The following is a 27587-nucleotide window of genomic DNA, read 5'->3' on the forward strand; positions in this document are numbered from 1 at the left end:
CAACATCGTGTTCATGAAGGTTTCATGAATTTATTATCAAAGCCGAAAGCTCCACGCTAAAAGCTCACCTAATAGCTTTTAAAATTTAATTTACGTCTTGTATTGGACACACGCTAGTAACAATAATCTACGCATTTGATACTTCAAATTACAATTCCTTAACAAATACTTTCGACCAAAAGATCAACATTCCTTTAAAAAAAAACATACAGACGAATTGAGTACCTCCTTCTTTTGAGAAGTCGGTCAATAAAAAAAGAAAATTACTTAAAGATTTTTTTCCTTTAACATTTTGTAATTTACTTGGTTTTAATTACATGTAAGGAGTCTCGGGAGAAATATAGATAGTAATAATTGTAATAAAATGTATGAATAGGTATACTCTATTCAAAGATATGTAGAGATTAGATACAGTTAGGCAATACGGCCTGATGCGATCTTATCAGATATCAATATCGATCCGCACGACCCGGTCAACGCAATCCCACCTGAATCTAACATTCACTAACCTATAAAAGTTGGTACTGTTCAATTCTTTATTATATTTTTATTAGGATACTCCAATCAATATACACCTTAGGAAATAATCTATGTTTGTGTTGTGACTTCAAAAACTACTAAATTACTGTAAAGTTTCGTACACAAATGTGGTTAAAAATATTTTTCAGTCTTGTCAATCTAACTATCTTCATTCTTCCCAGAATTAAACCTGTGATTTCCTGATAAAATGCGAATTATCTACATCGAAGTCACATCTTTACACAGTCTTAAAATATATCTATAGCACAGCTGTATGTGTGCTAAAATCCTTATTGTCTCATTCAACGACGCTACGTTGCGGTTGAAACAAAACGCTGCATTTAAAATAAAAAAGAAAGACTTTCCGTTTTCAATCGTCTCCTTTTAAAGGATATTACTCGTTTGTTCCGCGGCAACGGTTCCTGGCTTTGTCATGCAAAGCCACAAACATATAGTGAAATGCTATATGAACATAGAGTATGTACTCTTGTAGCGTAGAACAGAAATGATCTTAGACACTAAACATGACTTGTCTATGATCAACTTAATCTTTGGTAGCACTCAAAATGTGATAACCGAAATGTTATACTGGGTTTAATCGAAGACGCGGGGCATGTACTTTTCATTTAGTTAAAGATTTTCAATTTGAAGAAGAAATGTTAACTAAAACAAGTCAAATTATAAATTTTCAAAAGTATTGGTTAGAAGTCTCAGAATTTTCTCAACAGAAAAAATGTTAAATAAAAAAATATTCTACACCTGATCATACTAAGATTTAATTTATAAATGCGAGAATTTGAATGGACGGATGTTTATTTTTACAAATCCCAAAACGGCTTAAAAAGTCTCGATAAAATTTGACACAGGTGTAAAAGATAGTCTGGAAGAACAAAAGAACTATCTTTTCTTAATTCCACGAAGACTTTATATTAGAGTTTTGAATTTTCTAAAAAAGAAAACACAGTGGAAACATGTAAATAAAAAATAACATGACATTGTTACACTTGGCGCCATACTGTCGGCACGCGTAAGTACAATACGAAGGGTTGCTACCAACAAATCATTCTACATTTTAAAGTTAAGACATTAAGGTTCAATATTCTATGATAGTATTAAAATCATAGATCAATATCTATAAATAATAGAGGCGACAGTTGTTGATTTCGTTAAGGTACTTAATTGGTTTTATTTAAAAAACTACAGATGACGTTTTTTTAAATTCATGAATGATGAGGCCGAAAATCCTTTGATAAAGGTTAAATTTAGAAAGACCTTTACGAAAGTTCAGTGGCCAGTGTCTCGACTAAAGAGGTTAAACTATGTAGATTAAAAAAGTTTACCTATTTCGATTTAGTTTATCTATTTCGGAGTCAATTTTAAATTCGTTCGATAGTCGTAATAAGTATTTTTTTTTAATTAGTATATATTAGAGTTCCAATGTTTCGAAATAACAGCCAGTTTCCAAACATTTTCCCATCGTTTAGCAAATTACTTGTTTTGCAACATTTCGTGACCATTTTTCTATGAAGCTTAGCATAATCACTGCTAGTCTATGGAAGTTCATTTATCGAAATAATCATCTGTAATTAACTCTATTTTTTTTTAAATTATTGAAATGTCATTTACATATATAACAGCGTCTTAGAACGCACACACATCTTTGACTTACTATCGCACAACTGTTTTGTCTCTCTTTGATTCCTATGAGCTTATATGGAGCTGCGCACACTACTCTTTAGTTGTGCAACTAAACCATCGCACAACAGTTGTGCGATAGTTTAGTCAAAGGTGCCCGCACTTAAACTATTCACATTACACATTTTAACGTCTATCCGATTGTAAGTATTTAAATAGCGGAGTATTTAAGAATCGTTTCAATATTTCGTCGTTATCTAAATAAATAGCAAGATATTAATTAATATAACGTTTTGATATTTGCGGCTCTGGGGCCTCCTACATCTTTGTAAATAACCATTACATATCTTTAGTTAAACAACATCTATGCTTTAGGGCCTGTCCCACCAAATTATAAATTGTCTGATAACAATGTAATGTGTAAAATATGTAATGGAAATATGGGAAATCTGACAGTGACGTCATTTTTAAGCTATCATCCGGTGGTGGGACAAACCCTTAGTCTGAGTAAACGATATAGAAATGTCGAGATTATTATTCTTATTAATAACTAGCTTTCGCCAGCATTCTGTCCGCGTGGAATTAAAAAAAAAATCTTAGTAGCCTATGTGTTCTTCCATACCATAATCTATCTCTTGCAAATTTCATGGATATCCGTTCAGCCGTTTAGGCTACAAACTCTAAAAAACATCCATCTAAACTTTCGCATTTATAATATTAGTAAGATAATAGTGTCGACTTAATATTCTAATATGACTAAAAATTACTTTTGATGTTCATAAAATGTCATATAGTGTTTTTAAACACGTCATAGTATGTTTTTTAAAAACGTATGAAGTACTAATATACCGAGAATATAATATTTCGCAAGTAGTCAATTTTAATTCAGGTTAAAAACATCAATGTAATTAATATTGTAAAACAATTCGCTGACGGAAAAATATTAATGCCTGTTTACATATTTAAATGCAGTTCTATTAATTAAATCTATGTTAAAGCATAAAAAAAATTATCAAAATCGGTCCACTAGCGGCGGAATTATGCCGTAACATACAGACGAATTGAGTACCTCCTTCTTTTGGGAAGTCGGTCAAAAAATGGTATATGTTAAAATACGTATATGTCAAAGCATTGTTGGATTTTTTAATGAAAATACACTATTTCGTTTTATTAGTAGTTTAGACATTGTGTCCATTTGCCCAACTAATGACTGATGGATTATATTCATTTACGATGTATTAAAGAAATTAAAAACATACAATCACGCTATATACCATTCACTGTCTAGTCTTTGACGACCGACCTGTCAAAGACTAACGATCTAAAACCATAGTTACTTTTATGCCTAAATGAAAAACGTCCAATTTCTTATACGTTTTACCAACTCTTTAAAACTACAACTTGTGTATTTTAGGAGGCAGATTAGAGATTTGTGTTACATTTAACTTAGTCCATAAATAAAGCGAATATTACTATTTTAGCAATAAAGGTAGCCGCTTGCTACTGCCATGTTCCAGTATGAAAATCACAAAGAAAATTATGTAGTTAGAGTGAGATACAAACAAAAAGTGTGGTCGAATATTAAAATAAGTTCACATTTGAATGTTTATTCTTTGACAAATTGGTGTGGACGATCGAATGTGTATTAAATATTCTTTGTAGCACAGCGGCAGGGGTCGGCAGGGTTCATCAATATTTCACGCTGTAATACTCAAATCAGTTATATTTGTATACAAAGTTGTAGTCGAACTTTAGTCTAATTAGTATTTAACTATAAACTTTATCGTTTTTTATTATTTTTTTTTAATTCCACGTAATGTCTCAAGCAACAGCCAGTTTAATGTAAAACTTTTTTTAGTCTGTTGCAGTGTTTTATTTTATTAACCCATTGAATTGTCATACTTCTAAATAAGAGAATATCAAATTGAATTTTATCGAAAACGTAATTTCCTAACGTGGTATCCTCCTTTATCCACAGGATTATTAAAAATTCAGAGGGCGAGATACCTTTTTTTCAGTAATGTGGGTCGTCTCGCAAAGGGCTGAAAGCCTCAAAACGTGCCCTTAATAAACCTCCCTTAAGACGTGCAAAGATGTCATCCGTGGTCCTTTTTACAGCCTATATGTGTCGGAATAAAAAATATAAACTTTTACGACCTACCGATAACAGTAAAAAGTAATATATACAAAATTTTGTAGCTTTTACCGCAAACCCATGCTTTTTTTTATATATATTTTTTTGGATAAAATAAAAAAGTGATAACTTTAATTATTATTATTATTAATACTAGCTGTTCCCGTGCGGCTTCATCCGCATGATATTATGAAAATGTTATTAATATATTGAAAGCAAATGTCAAAATGACCTTGGCAATCTTGCTTCCTTGATGTTGGCAGCAACTGATGGTCTCTTTCCCACATTAGGGTTTTTGTCCAAATTTACCCCCTAAGTTTAATGGTGTGAAAATATATAGCCTAAAGCGTGACGCAAGTGTAAGGCTTTTCATTAAAAAAAGAATTGTTCAAAAATATGCTGTAATTGCTGACATCTTAGGCAACAAAGTAGTGTGTGTTTACGCTTTATTATAATAGATTAGCTATACAAAAAACTGCATTATTAATGGAAAACTAATTTAAATTTTTTTCCGGAATAAGTCAAACAAATTATTAAAAAAAATTAATCACGTCGCGTCTAAATAATAAAAAGTAATATAGAAAGAAATAATTAAAAAAGCTACATTTTTAATATAGACATCAAAGGGAGTAGAAAATACGGCAGAAATTCTTAACCCCCTGCGAACTTTAAGCCTCCACCCCGGTCTCTACCGTCGGTTGCTTGCGGGTCACAATCACACGGTCAATTGGTAGGAAACGAGGTTACGTTTATTGCTTTTTGTCAAACACATGAAAAAAAAAACATTTAAAAAAAGTTATTTTGGAAAGTATACACGTGTAGAGTTTTAAGTGTTATACGCTAATCCCATGTTGGAATTTATTATTTTAAAAGTAGGTTAAAGGAATTTAAAATCTATTTTACTCGACAAATTCTAGTCATTAAATTAATAACAAGAAATAAGTAACTTAAAGGATCCTAATAATATTAAAATACTAACCTACTAAATAGTAAAGTAAGAGAAATTCTGTCAAGTTAATGTAAATAAACTTTGATCAAGTAATTCGACACAAAGTAAATATGAAGGTTTGTGCAAACAGCCAACAGATGGCGATAGCAATCGTACTTTAATTAAACACGTAATCGAAACCCGAACCTCCATATTGTAAACAGCGTCGCAGCATTGTTCGGAAACTTATATGAAACTTATTGTAGGTTTTCACTGCGAATTACTGCGAACGAAATTGCCATATTTATTTTCGAAAAAAGTAAGATATCGTCAAAATCCGTTAGAAAATCAAATTTAATTATTAAGATTTTTATAAGCCAGTATTAGGCAAATTAAACAAAATTGAAGTCTTTCATTACACGAAATATCTCTACGGGAATTATTGCGAAATTTATGCTGGAAAATTGTTCCCTACTATTCTCCTCTAGATATTGGAAAATAAAAGCAAAAGCACCTACATAGTTACAATAACTAGTTATATGTGTGTAAAAAGATAAGCATTTACGTATAAGAATATTTAATACGTTCTCAATTTGCTAGTGTGAATAGCCCTTAAAATGTCATTCACCGTTCATGTAGACGAAACACTCCATTCAAGGTTCGAAAATCCAATAAATCGCAAAAATTCTCTTACGTCTACCGTTGAATAGAAAGCACTCTAGAGGGCGCTGCCTTAGTAACAGACGCCCGACACGTGAAACTTTATACGGCCCTCGAACTTCGAATAACATTTACTCTTTGTTCCAAGATTTCATATAATTTTACTAGCTTTTTTCTGCGACTACAAATTAAATTAGGGTTTTAGAATTTTTTTTAAATAAAGTCACAAGATGATATCATCATTTTTCCAATTTTTTTGTCATTTAGTCATAAAACGCGGGAAAGTGGAAAGCTGCCCACCCTAGAGTATTAGATCCCTCTCACTAGCTTTCAAAGAACAGAGACAGATGCCCTGTAGATAAATGATTTTTCTTTTTGGGGTAAATTATAAATATTCTGTTAGCAACAATGACAATTGCTTCGCAGGTCGCATGTCGCAGCGGCGGTGAGTACCCCAAAGGGTTTATAAGGAGTTTCCCCTTTACAAAGGAATCGATAGGCGCATCGTAACACTGTTTCCATTGAAATATGTCACGTTAAAATAACTATTATATAAGCACAGAAAAGTTTTTTTTTAATTTATGTTTGATAAATTAACAGTAATTCGTATTTCATCTCGTCTTGGGTCAATGTTAAAATAAAACATTGTAGAAACAGAAGTACATAAATTCATAAAAGTATTTTTTTGTAAACCTTAATAATGCCGTTGTTTAATCTGGGTAATAAAATTGATTATAGGTAAACAGATGCCTTTGTGTAATTTTTTTTATCATTGTCTACTACATGGCACTAAATATCTCTAGGATATGTAACTATTTGTGAAACATCTTACCTGCATCTCTGGAGGTCCACCTTCATCTCTTATAAGCAGGAGATAACTGTGACCGTCGATTATAACTTCCTTTTTGAAACGACCACCTGAGAATTAAAAATATAACTGGCTTACCGCTACATCTATGATTTCGATTTTGCTTTGAAAAATAAGTGGAATTAAAAGTTATTACAACGCCATCTAGGGAACAGTATTAGAATTACTACGTTAACGCTCTATATGTTTTAACCATTTATGATAAGAGATGGCGCTTTTGAAAACAAAAGTTTTTGTGACATTCCAATTAAAATAAATGATGCAAAACCTATTCAAAAATTATGGTAAATGGATCGAAATATAAATTCGTTAATTTTTCCTATCCTATTCCCGACCATCTTAATAGGATATCAATAAACAAGTTATAAAATCATACCTTCTGGACTTTCCTCTTGCATATACGCCCCGGTGAGGTATCGATGGACCAGAGCTGATTTCCCGCTGTCCGGAGAACCTAACACTCCTACTCGTAACTCTGTGACACCCCTTGATGCCGTCCATTCTTGACTGTTGACGAACGAATCTGCAAAAAAGAAATATATTGGCTTAGAATTTAGAATTATTTTTTGAAAAATACGTGAGTATTTAATTATGTTATTATGTGTATGTATTAATTAAAAGCTACAAATACGCAGTCACATATTAATATTTCAAGAGAAGTATTTTTTAGCTCCGAACGCCATCTCTTGACAAAATGCGTGTAACACTACTGCTGTATTTTTATTAAAAGTGGACATAGATGGCAGCAGTTGCACAACTTTATTTTATTTCTGCTCAATAAATATAAATCAAATACAAAACTATAAACTTCCTACTGATTTTATAGTTTTGTATTTGATTTGTCTTTGTAAACAATATATGCCGCAGTATTCATGTTTAGACAAACTGTCGCATTAACTATGACGTCACACGACAGCTGACGTGATGGCAAATGTTTAATTACTACGAGCAAATTAATTTTAATCATTTCCATTACGTTACATAGAAAAAAATAGAATAGCGGTAATTTGATACTCTATCGACAAGAATGTGGCGATTATAAGAAATCGATTTTAAAGGATAATGCAGTAGCAAAATCGATTTCTGTATGAAATGAGGCAGAACGCGGAATGTTAAAAGCAAAAGAACGGCAAAGTGCGTTGCGTAACGCAAGGCACGCTTACGTCACGTTTGTCACAGTGGAAATTGTGGCTATGAAATATACTGGCTAATAAGAATATAAGATATAGAGTAGAAATACTTTTAAAACATTTAGTTTTAAGAGTTTACGCATTTAAGGTCAAAGTACCAACTTTGTTCAGTCAAGTTCTATTGATTTTTTTAGCTATCTACGAGTACAAGTACACAAATATTGTCATATACCGTGACTTGTGGTCGGTGTTATTTTTTATTATCTTACTAACATTACAAATGCTAAAGTTTTGATGGAAATAATTTATTAAGAATTTACCTAAACGATTGAATTTCTTTGAAATTTTTATTAAACTCTGAAAGAACACAGGCGGCTTACTTTTTTTTAATTACACAAGGACGTAGTCAAAGGCGACAGTTAGTAATAAATAGACAAACGCTAGTTTCATGGCCACAAATAATCCTAGTTACGCTTCACAGTGGCAGCGCGGGACGAATCGCGGACTGTCGCCGTCTCGCAATGACTGCAGCATGCGCAGACGCTGGTTACTTAATACTGCACCAGTTTACTTGGATATTTTAACTATTTTCTAATTTAGATTGTCTTAGATTTTAACATATGCTAGGTAAATGCTAACGATCGTAGAATTTTCGATTGTTTCTGAAAATATTAAATGCTAAAAATTTAACTAAAACTCATCATCATCATCCACTTGCCCTTATCCCTTATGGAGGGTCGGCACAGTATGTGTTGCTCTTCCATACATCTCTATCAGCCGTCATATCTGAATCCACTCCTTTCTTAAGCATATCTTCTTTCACAAAATCCATCCATACTTTCTTCGGTCTTCCTCTTCCTTTGTAGCCATCCACATTCAATCTCAACACTTTCTGGTTTATGTCCCCATCATTTCGTCGCATAATATGTCCATACCACGCTAACCTTTTGCTTCTCAATTTCTCCACCACTGGCGCTACTTTCAAACTTTCTCAAAAATTTAACTAAAACTAAAAAAGCAATAAACTGTATTTGGACAATATTTTAGAAATAGCATTGCAGCTTAAACCTAGCTAATTATTTGTAAGAAAATTATTATTTACCACTTACCAACAAGCTGTAACGCTAGGGGTGGCCATAAAAGGTTACACCGTATCTTTTACTAAGTAGAAATGTTTATTTACTTTTCAAATATGAAAAGTTGTTACTGCCACTACGAAGTAAGAACGTGACTAGAGGCTAAACTAAGCACGTTTTCTTTACTAGTAATGGCATGTTTTGTTTTATTAAATGACCAATTTATATCAAAACTAGCTTTCGCAGGCGGCTCCGTCCATAAAGAATTAAAAAACAAAAACAAGTAGCCTATGTGTTCTTCCAGACTATCCTCTATATCTATGCCAAATTTCATCGAGAAGCATCCAGCAGTTTAGGCTACAAACTCTAATGCATTGATTGTCCTTTCAGCATTGTAAAATATACTAAAAACACGTACTAAAATAGTTCCTCAAAAAATTTCATACGTTAAGGGAATTTAATTCGCTTCCCACTCTGATAGAATATTTATTAGCAAACTATCGCCCAGAGTTATAATATATAGTGTATTTTTAAATTATTTCGTAAAGGAGGTTCAGAATTCGTCTGCGTATTTCTGTATTTTTTTAAAAGTTGATTTTCACGGTCATAGTAATTTCAGTTATATTCATTGCTCATTCAAGCGAATCCGTTCAAAAGAAACAATACTTTGACCTCGCGTTAATACAGCCTCGGGACAACCTTTGCGAAGCATTTTAAAGCCTTCACTATAAATACAACTTAGAAAAACAATGCTAAAACGATTTAAGGAGGCCAACATTGATTGGCTTATGAAATATTTTCTTGTACTGAATTATAATATTCAGATATAAAAAATAAAGATTTTACATTGCTTTCAAATGCTTAGGTCTTAGAGCGCGCGCACCTTTGACTTCTATCTATGTCGCTTTGATTCCTATGAGCTGATAAGGGAGGTGCGCACACTACTCGATTTTTGAGCAACTAAACAGTTCAATTGGCTGCGAAACAATTGACAATCGACAACAGTTGTCCGATAGTTTAGTCTAAGATGTGCACCCGCTCTTAGTATCGAGAATAACAGATTAGTAAATGCACATTTATTGTAATAGCATGTAAATAAAAATTCTCTATAACTCCTAATTATTTACCCTTTAAGGACTGTTTCGCTGCCAAACAGGATCTCGTGTACTTTTAAATAGTCATTTCACACTTTTACGAGCGTAAATATGTCCCTTTTCGTAGGGCCCCAAGTACTGGGCGGGCGATTAGCGCTAAGGTCAATAGGACCCCAAGACGTGTGTGTGATTTATCACTAGTTTGTTGACCGTAAAGTTAATTTACTGCGGGAATCGTGTCTTTAGGGCCCCTAAATACGGTTAATCCTTGGTAGTAATTGGAAACAGGTAACTGGGTTTATATTTCTTGATATTTGTAATGCACTGCAATGCGAGGTTTGATACGAGAATTTGCTAAATACAGTCGAGGAAATTAATTTCCTACCCATCCGGTGAATTGTTTTAATTCTAGAATTGATAATACTTATATATATAAAATTCAATATAGAAGTGTCAGATTAAGTTTAGAAAACGCAATTTTTTTGTTAGCAATAACTAAACGCTATATGTCCCTTGTATTGTGAATACGTTACAACTAATCTTGCAAGGAACGTCGGTCCGGACTCCGGACAAATGAGTCTATTGAATGCAATAAATTGTGAGACGAAGCGTGCGACATCAATGGACATCTAAATGTAGGTCAGACATCTGTCGGCGATACGCAATATAGGTATAAAAGGGACAAACTGATTCAACATCGAACTGAATTTATTGCTTATTATATAGATTTAAGAGGTACTTGAAACACCGCGTGACGTCACGGGGACAGAAAATGAATGGGGCAAGAACGAAAAGACCAGGAATTACGTGGCAGAGCACAAGACAACTGGTCTAAGATGTTACAATATTATTGTGATAATTTTTAAGCACTTTGAATTAATCGTACTAATATTATAAATGCGAAAGTTAAGATGGATGGATGTTTGAGTTTGTAGCTTAAACGGCTGAACGAAATTCGATGAAATTTGGTATAGATGTAGAGGATAATATGAAGATCACATAGGTTACTCACTTTTGTTTTTTTTTTATTTCACGCAAAGAGAGTCGCGAGCGAAAGCTAGCATGTGTTTAAAAATAAACAGTTGTCGACCATCTTAAAAAACACTAGCATCCGCCCCCGACTCCCTTCTCGTGGAATAAAAAAAACAAAAGTAAGTAGCCTAAGTGTTCTTCCAAACTATGCTCTACATCTATGCCAAATTTCATCCAAATCCGTTCAGCAGTTTAGGCTACAAACTCTAATAAACATCCATCTAAACTTTCGAATTTATAATATTAGTAAGATAAAATACCTAATAATATTGCTATACTTTTTAAAGAATGGTTATCAATTGTTTGTATTTGTGTTGTGGCAATCGAAATTTATAGATGTCTTTATTTGTTAAATAAATTAAAATTAATACTTGTTAATATTTTCCCGCGTGTATAAATGTTTAGAACATAACCGCTAAAGGTAATTCTTGTAAGGATTCCCCGCTAAACATTACTTGAGTCGATTTTTTCTAACCTTTACGTCGCCGGACGTATGACGGATGTTCCTCCGGGCGCGAAGTGGACGTATTTCCTCTTCCCATAAAGCCAGATGTGGGAAGTTTCCGTTCTATGGGAACATATATGGCTTTTATTATTTCACTGAAGTAATTTCTTTAAGTGGAAGCGTGAGATTATTTATTTATTTATTAATTTTATAAATGATGTTGGTTAGAGTTTGTCGCCTAAACTGCTGAACGAATGTTGATGAAATTTGGTATAGATGCAGAAGATAGTCTGGAAGAACAAATAGCCAATATTGTTTTTTTATAATTCAGACATAGTCGCGGGCAAAAGCTACTCAGTTATAAACCCCGTTCAAAATAGATACCTTGGTGAATCAAGATAGGGTTAGCATTTCACATAACTTACTTGTGACTCTAACCTGAAATTGGTAACAGAACATTCAACACTGCCGTTTTACTAGTACTAGTGAGGACAAAATAGACACGTCTAAACGTCGCAAACTACTAGTAATTATTTCACTAGAGTAAGTCAAATTGCTGTAGTCATAAGACGACTGAGTTCTACGCCTATAGCACAGCAAAAGCTAACCATAGCGATATAGATAGCGAAGCTATTTTTCACATTTCTCCGACATAGATTTTATTCGTTTATCGTAAACCCGAATCGATGATAAACCGAATCAAATTATATATGAAGTAAATTGTGTTTTTTTGTTTTTATTTTTTTACATGCTTACGAGTAATATTAGTTTCGCTTCTGGTTCGCTTCCGTAGTTGTGCTACAGGCTTTACGTTCGCAGCCAAGTCGGAGTAAACGTTGCATCGCAATTTAAACATCTCCCTACAAAGTTTAATTGGAGGAGTTACATCTGTTCGTAGGTAAACTCGGAAAGTTTTATTCTATATAACTTTTGTATAAATTACCTTTATATTTTTATGATGGCTCCTTATCTTCATAAATGATTATTTTTGTTCGAAATTATTAAGTTAGTAGAAAAGACGTCGGGCATTTACAAAGAAATGACCATGACAACTTGTTGACTATGGCCTAGTCACCCCCCTTATTAGGGTAGGCCAAGCCCCTCGGTGGGGACGTATAGTGAGCTGGTGATGATGATCATGGCAACGGATAATCATCAGTTGTACCTTAACTGAATTAGGCAAGACATCCTAATGATTATTTCGACATAGGTTAGTATTTTGTCAAGCACCAAGTAATAGTTAAGTAGATACTAAACTAGTCTAGTTCATCATCTTTCTCCTTATCCTACTCGCGTATGATCGGCGCAACAGTTTCTTGTCCTCCACATAACTCTATCATACGTCATCGCAGTCATCATCCTCTTGATCATGTCACCTTTTACGCAATCCATCGATATCTTTCTAGGTCTACCTCTACCGATGTACCCTTCCACACCTTAACTAACTTTCTCCTTGTAACATGCGATTCATCCCTACTCATAACATGTAAACAACAATTAGTACTCGACTAAATTAGCCCAGTGCGAAGTAGGCATAAAAGCTGATGATGAGAGCATCTCATTATAAATGAAATACTATTTCGAAGTATGCAATTGTGAATTTCACGTTTAACAACTTGTACAGTGTGAAATTAAAAATGTACAGATATTGCATATCCGAGAGTTGACAGAAAAAAGGGGTTGAATAAAAACTAGTCATGTTTTGCGTAATGCGTCGCCGAGCGTGAAATGAGACAGACGTTTGGGGCGCGATCTCGTTTGAGAGTCGCAGTCAAAGAATTAAATTCACTTCCCACTTGATTCGAAGATTGTAGAGCAGTGTACCATAAGAGTTATTGCTTATGACGTTTGTATGTTGCTATGACAAGTTTTCGACCTAATAGCATTGTTCAGCAAATGACATTTTATCCAAGTGGGCAGGAAATATACGTCCCTGTTTATGTTTTCGCAGAATCTATTATAAAAGTTTTATATATAAACTAGTGAATTTGTAAAGTACTTAAGAAATTCATTTCGTATAAGAACCTCTTGAGAATTTTGAATTCAAACTTGTTATTTTATTGTAGAGTTCAATAACAACGCAAATCTTTTCAAGAAATGGAACTTTCATTTGGTTTTTGACATATTTTGGAAGAAGGTATAAAAAAATAACCTCAAATTGTTATAGAGATTTCAAAATGCAATTAAAACGGTATCTATTTTTATGTAGGTAATTGTATCTATCTGTAAAAATCAGATCTAGATGTAAAGAGTTTACTTTATACTGTGTAGATAAAAAAAGTTTACAAACTTTTTCGTTTTCTAGAATCGCCTCTCCGTTCGAAAATCGGTACATCAAACTTTCTATACAATTAAATTTAACGCTTAAAGCAAATTGTTGAACGGAATTTCCCTACTGTCTGAGTTTTAAAGCGCTTTAGGCAAAAAACAAAGAGCCAAGAAACTTTCCTTTGTGATTGCTTTTAGTCGAGCAAAAAGTTACAGATAAATCTGGAGAATTGAAGTTAAGGGAACATTAATTGAGCTACTATCAAGGCTAGGAATTTTGTAGAGCACTAGAATTTAAAACGAATAGAGGATGTATTTAAAACCTATAATACTTTTCCGACTTCCAACCGCGAGGAATTAAAAAAAACAGAAGTAGATAGTTTATGTGTTCTTCCAGACTATTCTCTACATCTATGCCAAATGTCATCCAATCTGTTTAGCTGTTTAGGCTACAAAGTCTAATATGCATCCATCCATCTAAACTTTTGCATTTATAATATTACTAAGTAAGATTCTTTTGTATTACTCTAATTTTTTTTACTTTTTAAATTACTGATATTATTATACCCAGATATTACAATTTAAAACTCTCTAATTTGATTATAGCAATTTTTTGGGAGATAATATGTTTTTGTGCTTGACTATCGACAGTAGAAATTCACTAAAACATATCTATTGAAAACAATTTCTTGTCAAGACATCTCTCAACTCAATTCTGTCCCCTTTAATGTCTAGGATAGGTTTTCAAATTCCCCCTTATTTCTTTATCAAAAAAATTGATTAGGCTTTTGTCGCTATAGAACTCAACCATAACATCGATATCCGAGTGCTGTAATTTAATTAAATCGAACAATATCGTCTCAGTCCGCCGGCTACATTGTTCTATTTGCATCTGCCGGGAGCCAACATTCTGTGCTCTGATTTACTCGTACCTGCAAACCATCTGCCATACCTTCAGAGACTCCTTTGTGGGAACCCTCCTTGAATAGATTACGGAATCTTTACGCGACAATACAAACCAAACCCCTAATCTTGGCCAGTGATTGTATTTTTTGTGATTTTCAATTTATCGATATCGATGTTGCACATATTTTAAACTATCGATGTATTAAAATTCAAATACACATCCCATACTCTCAGTTACTTTTCCAGAAATAAGAGTTTTTACAAATAAATCTAAAATTGACAAATGGTGTTAATTTTTTTACTGATTGCAAGTTTGTTGTACTGCATACAATGTAACTTAGTATTACCAATTTCAAAATTCGGCCCATAAATAAACCAAAAACTAGAACAAGACAAACATAAACGTTACATTTAAGTTCATATCTTGAGATAAATCTGCAGATAAATTTTGTTTATTTAGAACGTTCATTGAATCTATTGTTTGCTTTGTAGGTAATCATGTCAATATTCTGTAAGATAAGAAGATGCATAACAGATAAATAATTACTTTCTTGTTAGCATGTTTCGACGCTAAGTAAACATACTTCGATAATGCAACGTCAACTTTTATCAACTTGTTGAATGAAATGAGTTCAAGTGAAGTCATAAAGTCTGTTTACATACCAGTGCGTTAATAAAAAGTTAATTATTTCGATAGAACATTAAGGTAAGTATATTTACAAATACTTTGTTGAAACAATAAAGCAATACTTCTAGTCAGATTTAAATTTTATCGATAAGCTGTCATTGGTACATCACTATTACTCTTTTCTGAACTTTACCGCCTCCCTCTTGTATAGTTTTAATCATAATTGCATGTTCTGTGATACGCGAACTCGGTTTGACGGATCATTATTAAGTCGTTAATTGTCGGTTACCATGGCAACGCCCACATGTGCCTTTTTAAATACAGACGTGGGGGTTTCGCACGCTATAACGATGTGTTTTGACTCCTTTTTATTAGTTGTTTGGCTAATTTGAATGATTTATTGTGAGGCGGAGTCGCGAAATGGTTGCGGTAATGCAATTAGTGTCGACAAAAGTTTTCACTCAACCGACATTCTGAGAAAGCTTTGGTTAAAAATAAATGCGGTTTTTTAAATGATTCAACATGTAGGGGCGGTTATTTTTAAAGATTTGTGTACAATATTGTAAATATATTTGAAATTTCTGAATCATTTAGATTCAATTACACATGTGTATGACGCACAATATACGTCATATGAACACTTTATTTGGTACTACTTCTGGATGATTCTATAACTCGAACCTTTTCTTTATCGATAGATTCATATCGCTAATAAATTTCTACAAATTAAACCCACTAAAATGAAATTAAAACGTTTTTATTCTTTTAGAAGTGCTTCAAATGTTTTTTTTAATTAGAATCACTTCTTATTTGAAAATTAATAATCTGCAACTGTCACCGTTGTACAGTTAAAGTAATCACTAAGTTTCAAGTTAAGAATTAAGTTAACCATTAAGTGAATCTGAACGAAGCAGTTATCAGTTAGTCTTTAACACCAGTTAATATGTATCCAATCATAATTTATAGACTCTGTTGACCCTTTGAGTATAGATGCGTGAAACCGACGCGTGCCCCGAGCCTGCTGATCGAAATCTACGTCAAACAACGACTTCCGTTTCCTGCGCAGTCAGCGTAAAGCCACGTGCGTAACAAACCACACTCGCGGTAAACTATTCTTGAATTCTATCATTACATTGATTACACAAAAGTACTATTTTTAACATTATTTTGACATAGAATTTTGTGGCGTTTATTTTGGTGAAATAATTGATAATGCAATTCAAATAGAAGCATAAAATTAAGCGATTTATCGATATATGATAACATCACTATAATTGAAATATAGCTCAACTCTCAATATTCCTTTGCATCAAACGGCTTTGACTTAAATCTTAAGAAATGTTCTTGTCGTGGAAATAAAGGACACACATACAAACATGTATTGTTATTTACAATTACGTCTTTACTGATTAGGCACAAAACAATGTGTACAAATATTTGCCACAGATTATTGTGTTTACATAGTTTTCAGATATAAAAACAAACAGTAGAACAAGAAAACAATTAGACGCTAATTTATACTTGTTTGCGTTGCTGACATACTGGGGTTTATTGTTATGTTAATACAATAGGATGACAGTTTCAAGAAAATAATTAAAATATCACGATGTGAGAAAGTATTTGTGATGCAATTTGTATCAGGTTTTTGCAGCACCTGCATCATACATCGGAAAATCTCATACGAATTTGATCGATGACGTTACGAAAACTTTTACACAAAGTTTCGTAATAGACCCCTCATGTTTTAACATTTTTCAGTCAACGTCGTATTTACTTTTTTATATAAAACGTTTTATTTATATTGTGACATGTTAAACGGTTAACCCTTCCATGATTGCAGCAGGAAAATAATTATGAGAACCAAAGAGCACTAGTGATGTACACAGTTTATCGATAATTTTAAATCGATATTTTCGAGACATGAATATTGCTAAATTTCTACTTTAGTTTACTTCTTTCTGTAAAAATATTAAAAAATATAAAAAATGGGTCTTGTTAGTAATTCGTTAGTATTTTATGTTTTAAATGTCAAAATCATACTAATACTATAAATGCGATAGTTTAGATGGATGGATGGATGTTTGTTTATTGGAGATTTTACTGATAAAATATCACTGACTTGATCACAAGACAGCACCAGGGTAATAAACTGTAATGTCTAAAGTAATACACTTTATGACTTGTAACCAATAATCTTTACTTAACCCCTATCATCAACCTACGGAGTCCCTACGGAGGCACAGTATGCGCTGCTCTTCCATACATCTCTATCGTATTTGAATTCACTCCCTTGTTAAGCATTCACAATCCATCCATACTGTCTTCGGTCTTTTTTCCTTTGTAGCTATTAACATTAAGTAACCCAAAATTGCTAGACAAAAAAATACATATCCCTATACACAGAATGACAACTCGGTTATTGTTATATTTTGAACTATAAAACCATTCCGTAAAGTAAATGCTGGTAAGTATTATAACGTAATTAAAAACTGGTATCATTTACGGAAGACGAAAATATATGATGAATCGTTGACTTATCAAATAGCGTTATCGTAATGATTATGTCAAGTTCAATCCGTAAAAATGATCAATCCATATTCCGTTATCAATAAATAGATAAAGAGAACACAGTTTAATATTTAAATACAGACTCTGTTTATAGTATTTGACATTATAGATTTTTTTCAAGACATTAACACAGAACATGAAAAAAGTTTCAGTAATATTATCAAGATTATTTATTATTGTTTGTCTGTACGAATACAAGTAAATGTCCGATTTACATTATTATCTGTTTAAATAACTTGATTACAAATCGGAATATCTCCACAAATGTTGCAAGTCTTCGGATAATTTGCTATAAAATCAATTACAAGTGAAAGCGCATCTCGAGATATCGAATCGAATAAAAGTACGAATATATCGATATATTTTACAACCATAAATACGGATATCGACAATAAACGGTTCATTGCACGCCCATTACTATGTAATTGCAGTCTCGGAGCGGTGTTACCACTCTCGGGGTCGATATATCGTACGATCCAGGGTTGCCATATTCGGTACGGTCAGTTCTGGTTCCTCTTATTAATAGAATTGTACCTAATAAGGGATTGTCCAAGTTGGGAAAGATGAGCGCAAGTGGACTTCGAGACGGCATCATTTTTTTAGCAAAGAAAGTCCATGTCAAGATTTAATGATGACTTTGTCCGCATCAAATTAAAAATAATACAAACTGCCATATAGCCTATGTTACTTATAGATAAATTACCTTTCTAAAGAAGAAAAAAATTTTGAAGTTTGCCCAGTCGTTTTTACGTAAATCGAATACATACAAAATTACAAATCTTTTTCCTTTATAATATTTTCGAGTAATTTTTTAATTTCATGACCATTTATTATGGTAAAATAATTTTACAAATGAAGATTTTAGATTGAATTGCGATTGACGCGTGATTCCGTAAATTGTAAAAAAAGGTTGGTAGAGCCATCTCAATCTAAAACATTTAAATGAGGATTTCATCCTTCATTAATTCGAAAACTGGCAACCCTCACTGACTTCCTTCGCCAATATTTTGCAGCATCCGTCCCACGTTTTATTTATTTTTAAATTGTCCGCCGATGTTCGAGCACATAATGTTATGTAACTCTGAGTTTTGTATTCATAATATAACATCAGTTTTATCTTTGACTATGATAAAATTATTTTATAACATGGCGGTGTTTCTGCAACAGTAGCTAACAATAAAAACTTATGTAGTTAAATTGCATAAAATCTCTTATTCGTAATAGTAAATTAGAATATAAGGGCCTTTTTAAGCAGTTCCGAATGTAATCATCATGTTACGTCTTACGTCTTTGTAATTATTATTTTCTCTTGTTACTATCTTGCTTATGCGATGGTCGTTTATCGATTTTTCTTCTCGTATAAACAGCCTTATTTGAATTCAAGCTATAAAAAGTTCCCCACCTCGTGCTCATTTTATTCCGTCCCATTTGTTAGGGTTTTAACGAGTATATTGTCGACGGTCAAGGCAATAGACTGCAAATAGGTCAGCCGTCCCCTGCAGCCTCTTCAACCGCAAGCCATTAGCTTCAGACCCAAGCTGTCCTGCATAACTTCATTACCTAAATATGTGGAAATGCAAACAAAATAACTAAATTACTTAGTTATTTTACGTTACTTTTATATATGACAGAACAAGTTAATATTTTCCGTAATGTTTAAAATTAAGAAAAACGTTAAATTGGATTTTTACTTACATCTATGATTTTTTTGGGTTCCTCAATAATTTCATAAGAAGCAAGTTACCGAATATAGGAAAAATAGTTTTAAAAATGTAAACTTTTTCGTATAACTGCTCGCTTATCGATCGTTGAGAAAGCGCGTTCCATTTTCAAACGAGGTTTTCATTTTGCAGCCAGCTATAGAATTTATTCGAAAATGGAACGCCGTTCCTCATTTCCTATTCTACGTAATAAGCAATTATAAGGATACTTCTGAATGCATTGCTTTATTTTTAATTTTAACGCATTGTTTGCCTGCAGTCGGTATTTGGGTCGAGTTTTTGGTTCTTTTTAGCTTATACGCTATTTTTTTAATAAAGAAAAAATAGTTTTTCGAATGTAAAAACGTAGGATTTTAAAGAAATTCTTTACAACATACTTTTAAATTTTCTCTACAGCATCAATCTTACATAAAAAGCAGTGTTTTTTAGAATGCTGTTTATAAATTAAATATAACAACCTGTTACTTTTCCACGCATATTAATTATAATAAAAAGAATTACTTTTAAAGTCGAGCCAATGTCACGCGGTGCATGACTCCGTGACTCATTTTTTTTATTACCAGACAGCAATTTGCACGACATAATCGTACGTAGATATGCCAATCGCGGATTATCACTGCCCACATTTGAAATTGGAACATATTTTTATCTCTTTTTTTTCTAAGACAATTTTAAGGACGACAATATATTTCATGTTTGTGTTAAAACAGTAAAAATCTACTGTATTATTACTAATGTATTTTTTTTGTTTTAAAATATCGTATCATACTTGGAATTGATTTTTATAGTTGTCGTAATTGTGTGTGTCATATTTTATGACGAGGTTTAGTGTCATTTTACAAGTTGCGCTTTTATATGAAGATACACAAATCGCTTATAAACAATCTAGACAGGAAATTACTATCTATATTCAAGTTTATGAAGCCTATACATACATATATACAATTGTATGAATGCGAGAGTTTAGTTAGATAAATAGTGGATGTTTGTGAAAGTATGTATTCTAAACGACTGAACGGATCGGATGTTATTTGGCATAAGCAATTTACTTTTGTTTTTTTATTAATTCCAAGTGGACGGAAAAAGCTAGTAGTAAAATAAATGTGGTTTATCTACCATATAATTTACTTTAGAAATATTCGCAGTGAATTTAATTTGAGGAAAGAAAATGAAACGTATGTGATTGTTGATACAATTTGAAATTCAATTATTCTGTGAGCGCATCCGCGGCACTAGGAAGACGTACTGTATTTACATATGCCCACACGAACTCATTAATGACATTCAATATGAATACTGATACCAGTATATCCCGGTTTTTAAACAAAAACTCGCTTATAAGGTGACATGTTTAGAGTTGATCTGAGAAGGACAATAACATGCCCACACAAGTGGGAAAAGGACAGAGAGATAATAATAATGAACTTTCCAAAATCGGAGGCGAATCATCGATATTCAATTGTTTTCACAAAGATTACCTGTAACATTAATCATCAGTAAACGTCCCCACTGAGGAGTTCTGCATCTATACTAAGTGACCAGATAGTCAACCACGATAGCTCAAAGCGGTTTGATTTCACAAATATCTTTAAATTTCTTCGTAGATGTACAAGTTGCAACACGACGTTTTCCTTAACCATAATAAAGTCTGGTAAATTTATGGCGAGATTCGAACATAGGATAAATTACAAGTAAAACAAAACCCCTGAGCCACCGACGCTTTATGACATTGTTTAAATATAAAAATCATAAGCAAACCTTTAACAAAGTATACCCGATGCAGTACAATAACATAAATACATTTACATAAGCGAAACAGGCAGTGCAACAAGTCAATGTACCTCGTAATCGCTGCTCTAGCCGGTCTATTAGGTCAGCTGTACAGTTGCATTGAATTACATCAGACACGCCCTTACTAAAAGAAGTATTGTCGAATTATGCTATTGTTTTAAACTGACCTTTACCTCTTTACAATGGACTATGCAATGATCATTGGAATTTCGATGACCAAGATGTTTAAAGACTATTAAGCTAATAGAATGCATAGAGGAAGACCGAAAATATGTTTGGATTGTGGTAAAGATAGTATACTTAAGGAGGGAGTGAATTCAGATATGATGGCTGATATATATGTAAAGAAGAGCAGCACATATTGTGACGACCCTCCGTAGGGAAAAGGGCAAGTTGATGATGGTGTATCGCTTCAAAGGCTTACATGGCTTTGAAAGTTAAAAAAAGAAGAAATTACCAACACTATTCAATTAAAGTAAAACGTGAACTCACAAAGAATGACTAAATTAGTAAGCAAAGCATTTTGATAATTAAGTTTCCCTTTGTAACGTGAAGATAGCTGCGAGAAGTCTGTACTGCACGCCCGAGGTATTTCAGAGACGTAATTGTACTTTGCCTACAAAGGATAAGCTAGAAGTGAAATTCTGAGAAAGGTTCTTTACAACCCTTCTCAGAATTTCACTGGATTCTGGGAAAAGCAAAATTGTTTTAGAGATAAAATCACTTGGTTGTCCTTTAAATAACTAACGACAAAGGTAACTAAGCATTACATATAGAAGTAAGAGCTACACTTTAATAAATTATTCCACCCCTATAGTATCCTAATAAAATACCCTTCCTAAAACATAAACAAACCATCCGAAACAACTTTAGTCTTGTTTATTTCCAACTCACCTTACTACGGACCTATGTTTATAAATAACATGTCGCTCCCAATTGACCCCAGAAAACTGATCCCGGGAGTGTGATCCCGAAGGAAAGTGAAGCCGACCGCAATACATCCTGCGAAACCTTTTCAATAACATAAGCTTATCCCCGTGACCTCCGATAAATTGCTTGAAGTTTGGACGATTTGGTAACATTCCAAATCATAAGATATAGCGGAAGCGGTTTTACGTTTGAATTCTGATTATGAAAATTCAATCTTTTTAATTTAGAAACGACTATTAAAATTGTATTTTAAAAAATTAACAGAAAGAAAATGAACACACATAATATTATTCACAAAATACAACACGATCAAAAATACCATAACGGTCAATTTTACTACAAATTTCAGATAGAATACTTCATAAAGTCAAAGAAGTGTTACATTCTGTCTTCTGCATTGTTTTTCTAAAATACCAGACATAACGTTAAACCTATTTGAACCTAGAGGTAGGTAAACCTACTGAGAGTCGTAGGGTAAAACAGTACATATAATTTATTAATAAATCGCTGTCACTCAACACTTGCACTACTAACACAGAGCTAACATTAAATGAATTTATTATGACCGGAGAGACGCACGAAACTTTTGCAATTTTCGTCGGAGCTCACGTAATAGGCGCGTTCATAGCTGGGAAATATCGTGGACGTGCTCTTTATAGATACTTTTATGTTCAAGAAGCGGTTCTACGGAAACCTATTAGTGTAACGAGAACCGCTAGTTGTAAAGATTTCATTCCTCGTCGCGGAATCAGTATTATTTTACTGTAACTGGATGGCTTTTATCATGTTTAGATAAATTGAAATGCTAAGATGCTAGTAGTTTGTGGTATGCAAAACATACTTAACTAAAGGATATTTTTAAGATTAATTTCCAATCATGGTTTACCATTATTTATTCGTCAAAATTTAATATAGAACCTTTATCCCAGGATGGCAATGGTGTGGTCCTTATTTGCCGTAGTTTGCAAAGGCACAGGTGAGTTTCTGCTTTGTGCAGTCCTGTGCAGAATATCCCCGTGCTTTCCTTCGGAGATCCCGGAGAATTTAAAGGGATAGTGAGTCAAGTTCCACAGAACCCTGTCTTTCTTCTAGAAGGCAGAACATATTTAGAAATTACAAATTGGATCTATCTATGAATTACGTAAAAGTCTGAATCTAACCTGTTTTTTCTTTCACAACATGTTAATTGGAATACTCAATAAATCGTCTTGAGTTATCACACATTTGTGAATGTTTGCATACAATATGTTTAACAAATATCCAAGTATAGTATCAAGATGGTGGGATCGCATTAAATATGTATCACTTGACTTTGTATCGTTTTTTGCAGAAGGTTAAATCGGTTAATTGTGTCCGTCCGAATTCGCAACGCTACTTATAAATAGCCGTGAATCAGGCGAATATAAAACGAGCCACTTCAAATAAACAGTGAATAAGGTCGATTGTGAACATGTGTTCGATGACATGAACTTATGCAGCCCTGGTAACTCAGTGATGGACAAATAAAAGGGTTGGCAATACCAAAGACTAATTCTAGACGATTTTTTTAACTAGCTTTCGCCCGTGACTTCATCGGCAAAGGATTTGAAAAAAAAAACAAAACTGAGTAGGCTATGTGTTCTTCCATACTATCCTCTACGTCTATGCCATATTTCATCGAGATCCATTCAGCCGTTTAGGCTACAAACTCTCACAAACATCCATCCATCTTAACTTTCGCATTTATAATATTAGTAAGATTGATTAATTGTAATAAAAGGCTAGACTTTAAAAAATGCTGTCAATAATCAATTGTTTCAAATGAATATTACGTTAGTGGTATTATTTCTTTTGGTGTTCGATACAGTTGCGATCATTATAACTGGCCTGCATCCAATTGCAACTCCTGACTGGGTCACTGTAGTGGCCACATATATAGGCCATCCTATTGAATTACTTGACGCACTATTGAAGATGCATTACATCAAAATTACACATCTATTTACTCTGACCATAAACAAGCAAACTAATTTGTCACGAAGTAAAAATTTTTGTTTCTAGTTCATTTATTCCAGCACTTATTTGATAATAAAGTTTCTATTATAACTCGAATTTAGTAATCCTAGGGAGTTATGTTAAAATAGTTATTTAATGTAACCGTAACAGTAGAATATTAAAATAAATCATATAATAGGCTCCTGTATCAACTAAATTAAACGCTTGGAGTGCGTCCAACAAGGTATTGTATGGGCTTGCAGTCGGGTTGACTAGGTCATGGATCTAGGTTAGGTTAGCTCTTATATTTTTTAGTAAATTGGTAGTATTCTTATGAAAACATTTGAGAAATTCGTATAATCTTGGCAGTATTGACTCTTTACTAATATTATAAAGAGGCAAGATTTGTACTTTTGGATTTTTTTATCTGTTGAAATAACTCAAAAACTACTGGGACGATTTCAATTCTTGCACCATTAAAAATCTATGCTATTTCTGAGTGACATAGGCTACATTTTTAATAATTTTTGGTATACATGCGGACGAAAACGCGATAAACAGCTAATAGTAATATAATCTCAGCATTTATTATTCAATGTAATACTTTTAAAACATACGGATACTGAAAACATTTTCCGACGTTTCAATGGTAAACAGTATTACAGCTATGCGGAATCAAAATAAATTTACAAATTTATAATAACAATAAATATACGAATTTCTAAATAATGAACCATAGTGGAATGCTTTTTTAATAACCATTAAATCGATGGAATAACAAACATTCAGCCACCAGCCTGAATCGATAAGATTGTAAAAATAAACCGCGCACGCTTCACCTCCGTTATTCGAAATCGATTCGAGTGGCTAATAAAAATATTTAATGCTGGCTGATTTAAAAAAAAGATTTTTAAAAATAGAACGCCACGAAAACGTCGCGTCATATGAATAGCTTTAGATCACGTGACTTGTTTTAGGAATTTAAAAGAGTCATGAATTTTATTACACTTTACGAAGCGACTTTAAACTACGCTATGTGAATTTTAATGCAAAAAAAACTGTACAATTATATTTACGATTCTGTATTATAGATTAAAAAATATTATCAAAGATAAAAGATTTAAGATTATAAAAGACACCTTAAGCAATGTTCTTCAAAACACGAAGATTTACCCTATCCTTATTTAAATTCCTTTTTAAGTAAATATTATTTAAAATAAAGGTGTTCAAAAACCTGCTTTAAAATATATTGTCTTTGAATGAATTATAACCGCCTTTTTAATTAACGAGAAAGGTGTAACTTAAATGTGGTCAAGTGCTATAATTAACTATAATTTAAACGAAACGAACTTGGATAAGGGTGGGTTTAAACTATTCAATTTCCTTGTACCGTCAAATTACTTAATTGATTTCTATAAATGACCTTTCCAACCACCCTAATTAGGGCTGTCCAGAACAATCTTAACAAAACACTCGTACTCTTAAGAGTGCTACAGAACGAGAGGTATTGTTACACTGGTCATTTAACGAGCGAAATAAATTATCCAGTTTACAAAGAAACGTGACTGTTAGAAATTTATTAAAAGTGATAGTTCTAGTTACGTTGGTTATTCGTAACGTAAAATGTGACATTTAAGTCAGGCACGCGACAAACCAGGTGCATTAGGGGCAATTAAAAAATTGTACGGTTGCGAGGGCGCTTGGTTGCTTTTTATGATACGATAACAACGGAGTCCTGCCCATATATAGTCTACAACAGTCAATCATAGTCCAGTCATAAATATTCAATGAAATCGAAATGTATAATTAAATGGTAAAAGTCGGTAGCGCTTGAATAATTTCAAAGTGTTCAATTACAGGTATACAATTAACGTAATACTAGATTGAACGCGACTTTGTCCGTGTGAAATTAAAATATAACAAAAAAAAAATAGCCCATGTCACTCACAGATAAATTTCCTTTCTAATGGTGAAAGAATTTTTGAAATCGGCCAAGTAGTTTTTACGTGAATCGAATACATATAAAAATCCAAAAATAAAACTCTTTCTTCTTTATATTTTTAGTATAGTTAGAGATATTAGAGTTATCAATTAATATTTGGTTTATTCTTAATTCAAAAATAAGTTTTCATAGATTTTCTGATTATCTTTGTAAAAACATGTATCACCATTATTTTTGAACACCGCAGTGGAATATCACTTTAACATCAAATTATCGTGCTCGTAACTCTGAAGAAAATGTTAGTAAGTGCATTTTAACTCGCTGCTTGTCTCGTGAAAGCGACTCTTTATGGGTCACACGTGTTCCTTGCATCGTTTATTATTTCACATTTTAAATATTTATCCCTGTCGGGGCAGGCATTGTTCCCATAGGAAATTTTCATAAGATAGTCTTGCACATTGGACTACATTACGTAATAAATATGACATATCGCTTCTCTTACGCTTTTATAACGAAAATATAGCATAAGCTCACAGAATAAGGATGCGTAATAGCGAGAGATGTACTTTACCTTTGCTAGATTCAAATATTAAATATTCGAATAGTCTTAAAAATTATGCATACGTGTCCGTATTCAGCAATATTTGCATGTAAGTAACTGTCATAAATGTTATGGACTAACATCAAATAGAATTGTTCGATTTATTTAAGTGTTTATTAAGAACAAAAATCATTCATAATATACTAGCTAATGCCCGTGACTTTGTCCTCGGGTAATTAAAAAAAAACTTTATTAGTAGCCTATGTCTTCTTCCAGATTGTGTTCTACGTCTGTTCCATATTAAAACTTTCACATTTATAATATCATTTATATTTATTTATCACACACTATTACTATGATTATGTTGAAAACAAACAACAAATCATGTTTCAACACAACAATAGTAAATCGGAACGCATTAACGTAAACATCACCATTGGTACGACGTTTACGTACACATTAGTATAGTATGTACTCGTATATGTGCACTAAATATGTGAAAATACACACATTTATCTAAATACGATGTCGGGCTATTTGATGTTGACGTTCATTAACAAATTGAACTCCAAACATAACCATATCCCATTAAAATAGTAACTAAGTTCATCTTTAGCGTAAGTTATTACACTACTAACTACAAAAACGTTGTATAGAACTTATGTACTGTAAAATATAGTTAAACTAGCTTTCCCCGCGACTCCTTCCGCACATTGGGCTGAATCAAGTTGCTCCATAGACAACTTTATCTGATGTTTGAAATGTCTCTTTTTTTTGCTTGAATATGCTTTGTATCA

At 32.8% G+C, this 27587-nt stretch overlaps 1 protein-coding gene across 2 annotated transcripts in view; it reads right to left on the reverse strand.

Annotated features, from left to right (window-relative positions):
- Window positions 1–27587, reverse strand: part of LOC106103699 (centaurin-gamma-1A) — a 140326-nt gene that overhangs the window by 18298 nt on the left and 94441 nt on the right. For both annotated transcript variants that reach the window (XM_013283528.1, XM_013283529.1), the window contains exons 2-3: window positions 7121–7267; window positions 6709–6794 (exon numbers count right to left, since the gene is read on the reverse strand). In XM_013283528.1, the coding sequence (XP_013138982.1) occupies window positions 6709–6794; window positions 7121–7267 (233 nt within the window). The remainder of the gene's footprint in view (window positions 1–6708; window positions 6795–7120; window positions 7268–27587) is intronic.

The sequence above is a fragment of the Papilio polytes genome, unplaced genomic scaffold (genome assembly GCF_000836215.1).
Source record: "Papilio polytes unplaced genomic scaffold, Ppol_1.0 DF823731.1, whole genome shotgun sequence".
Classification (NCBI taxonomy): Eukaryota; Metazoa; Arthropoda; class Insecta; order Lepidoptera; family Papilionidae; genus Papilio; species Papilio polytes.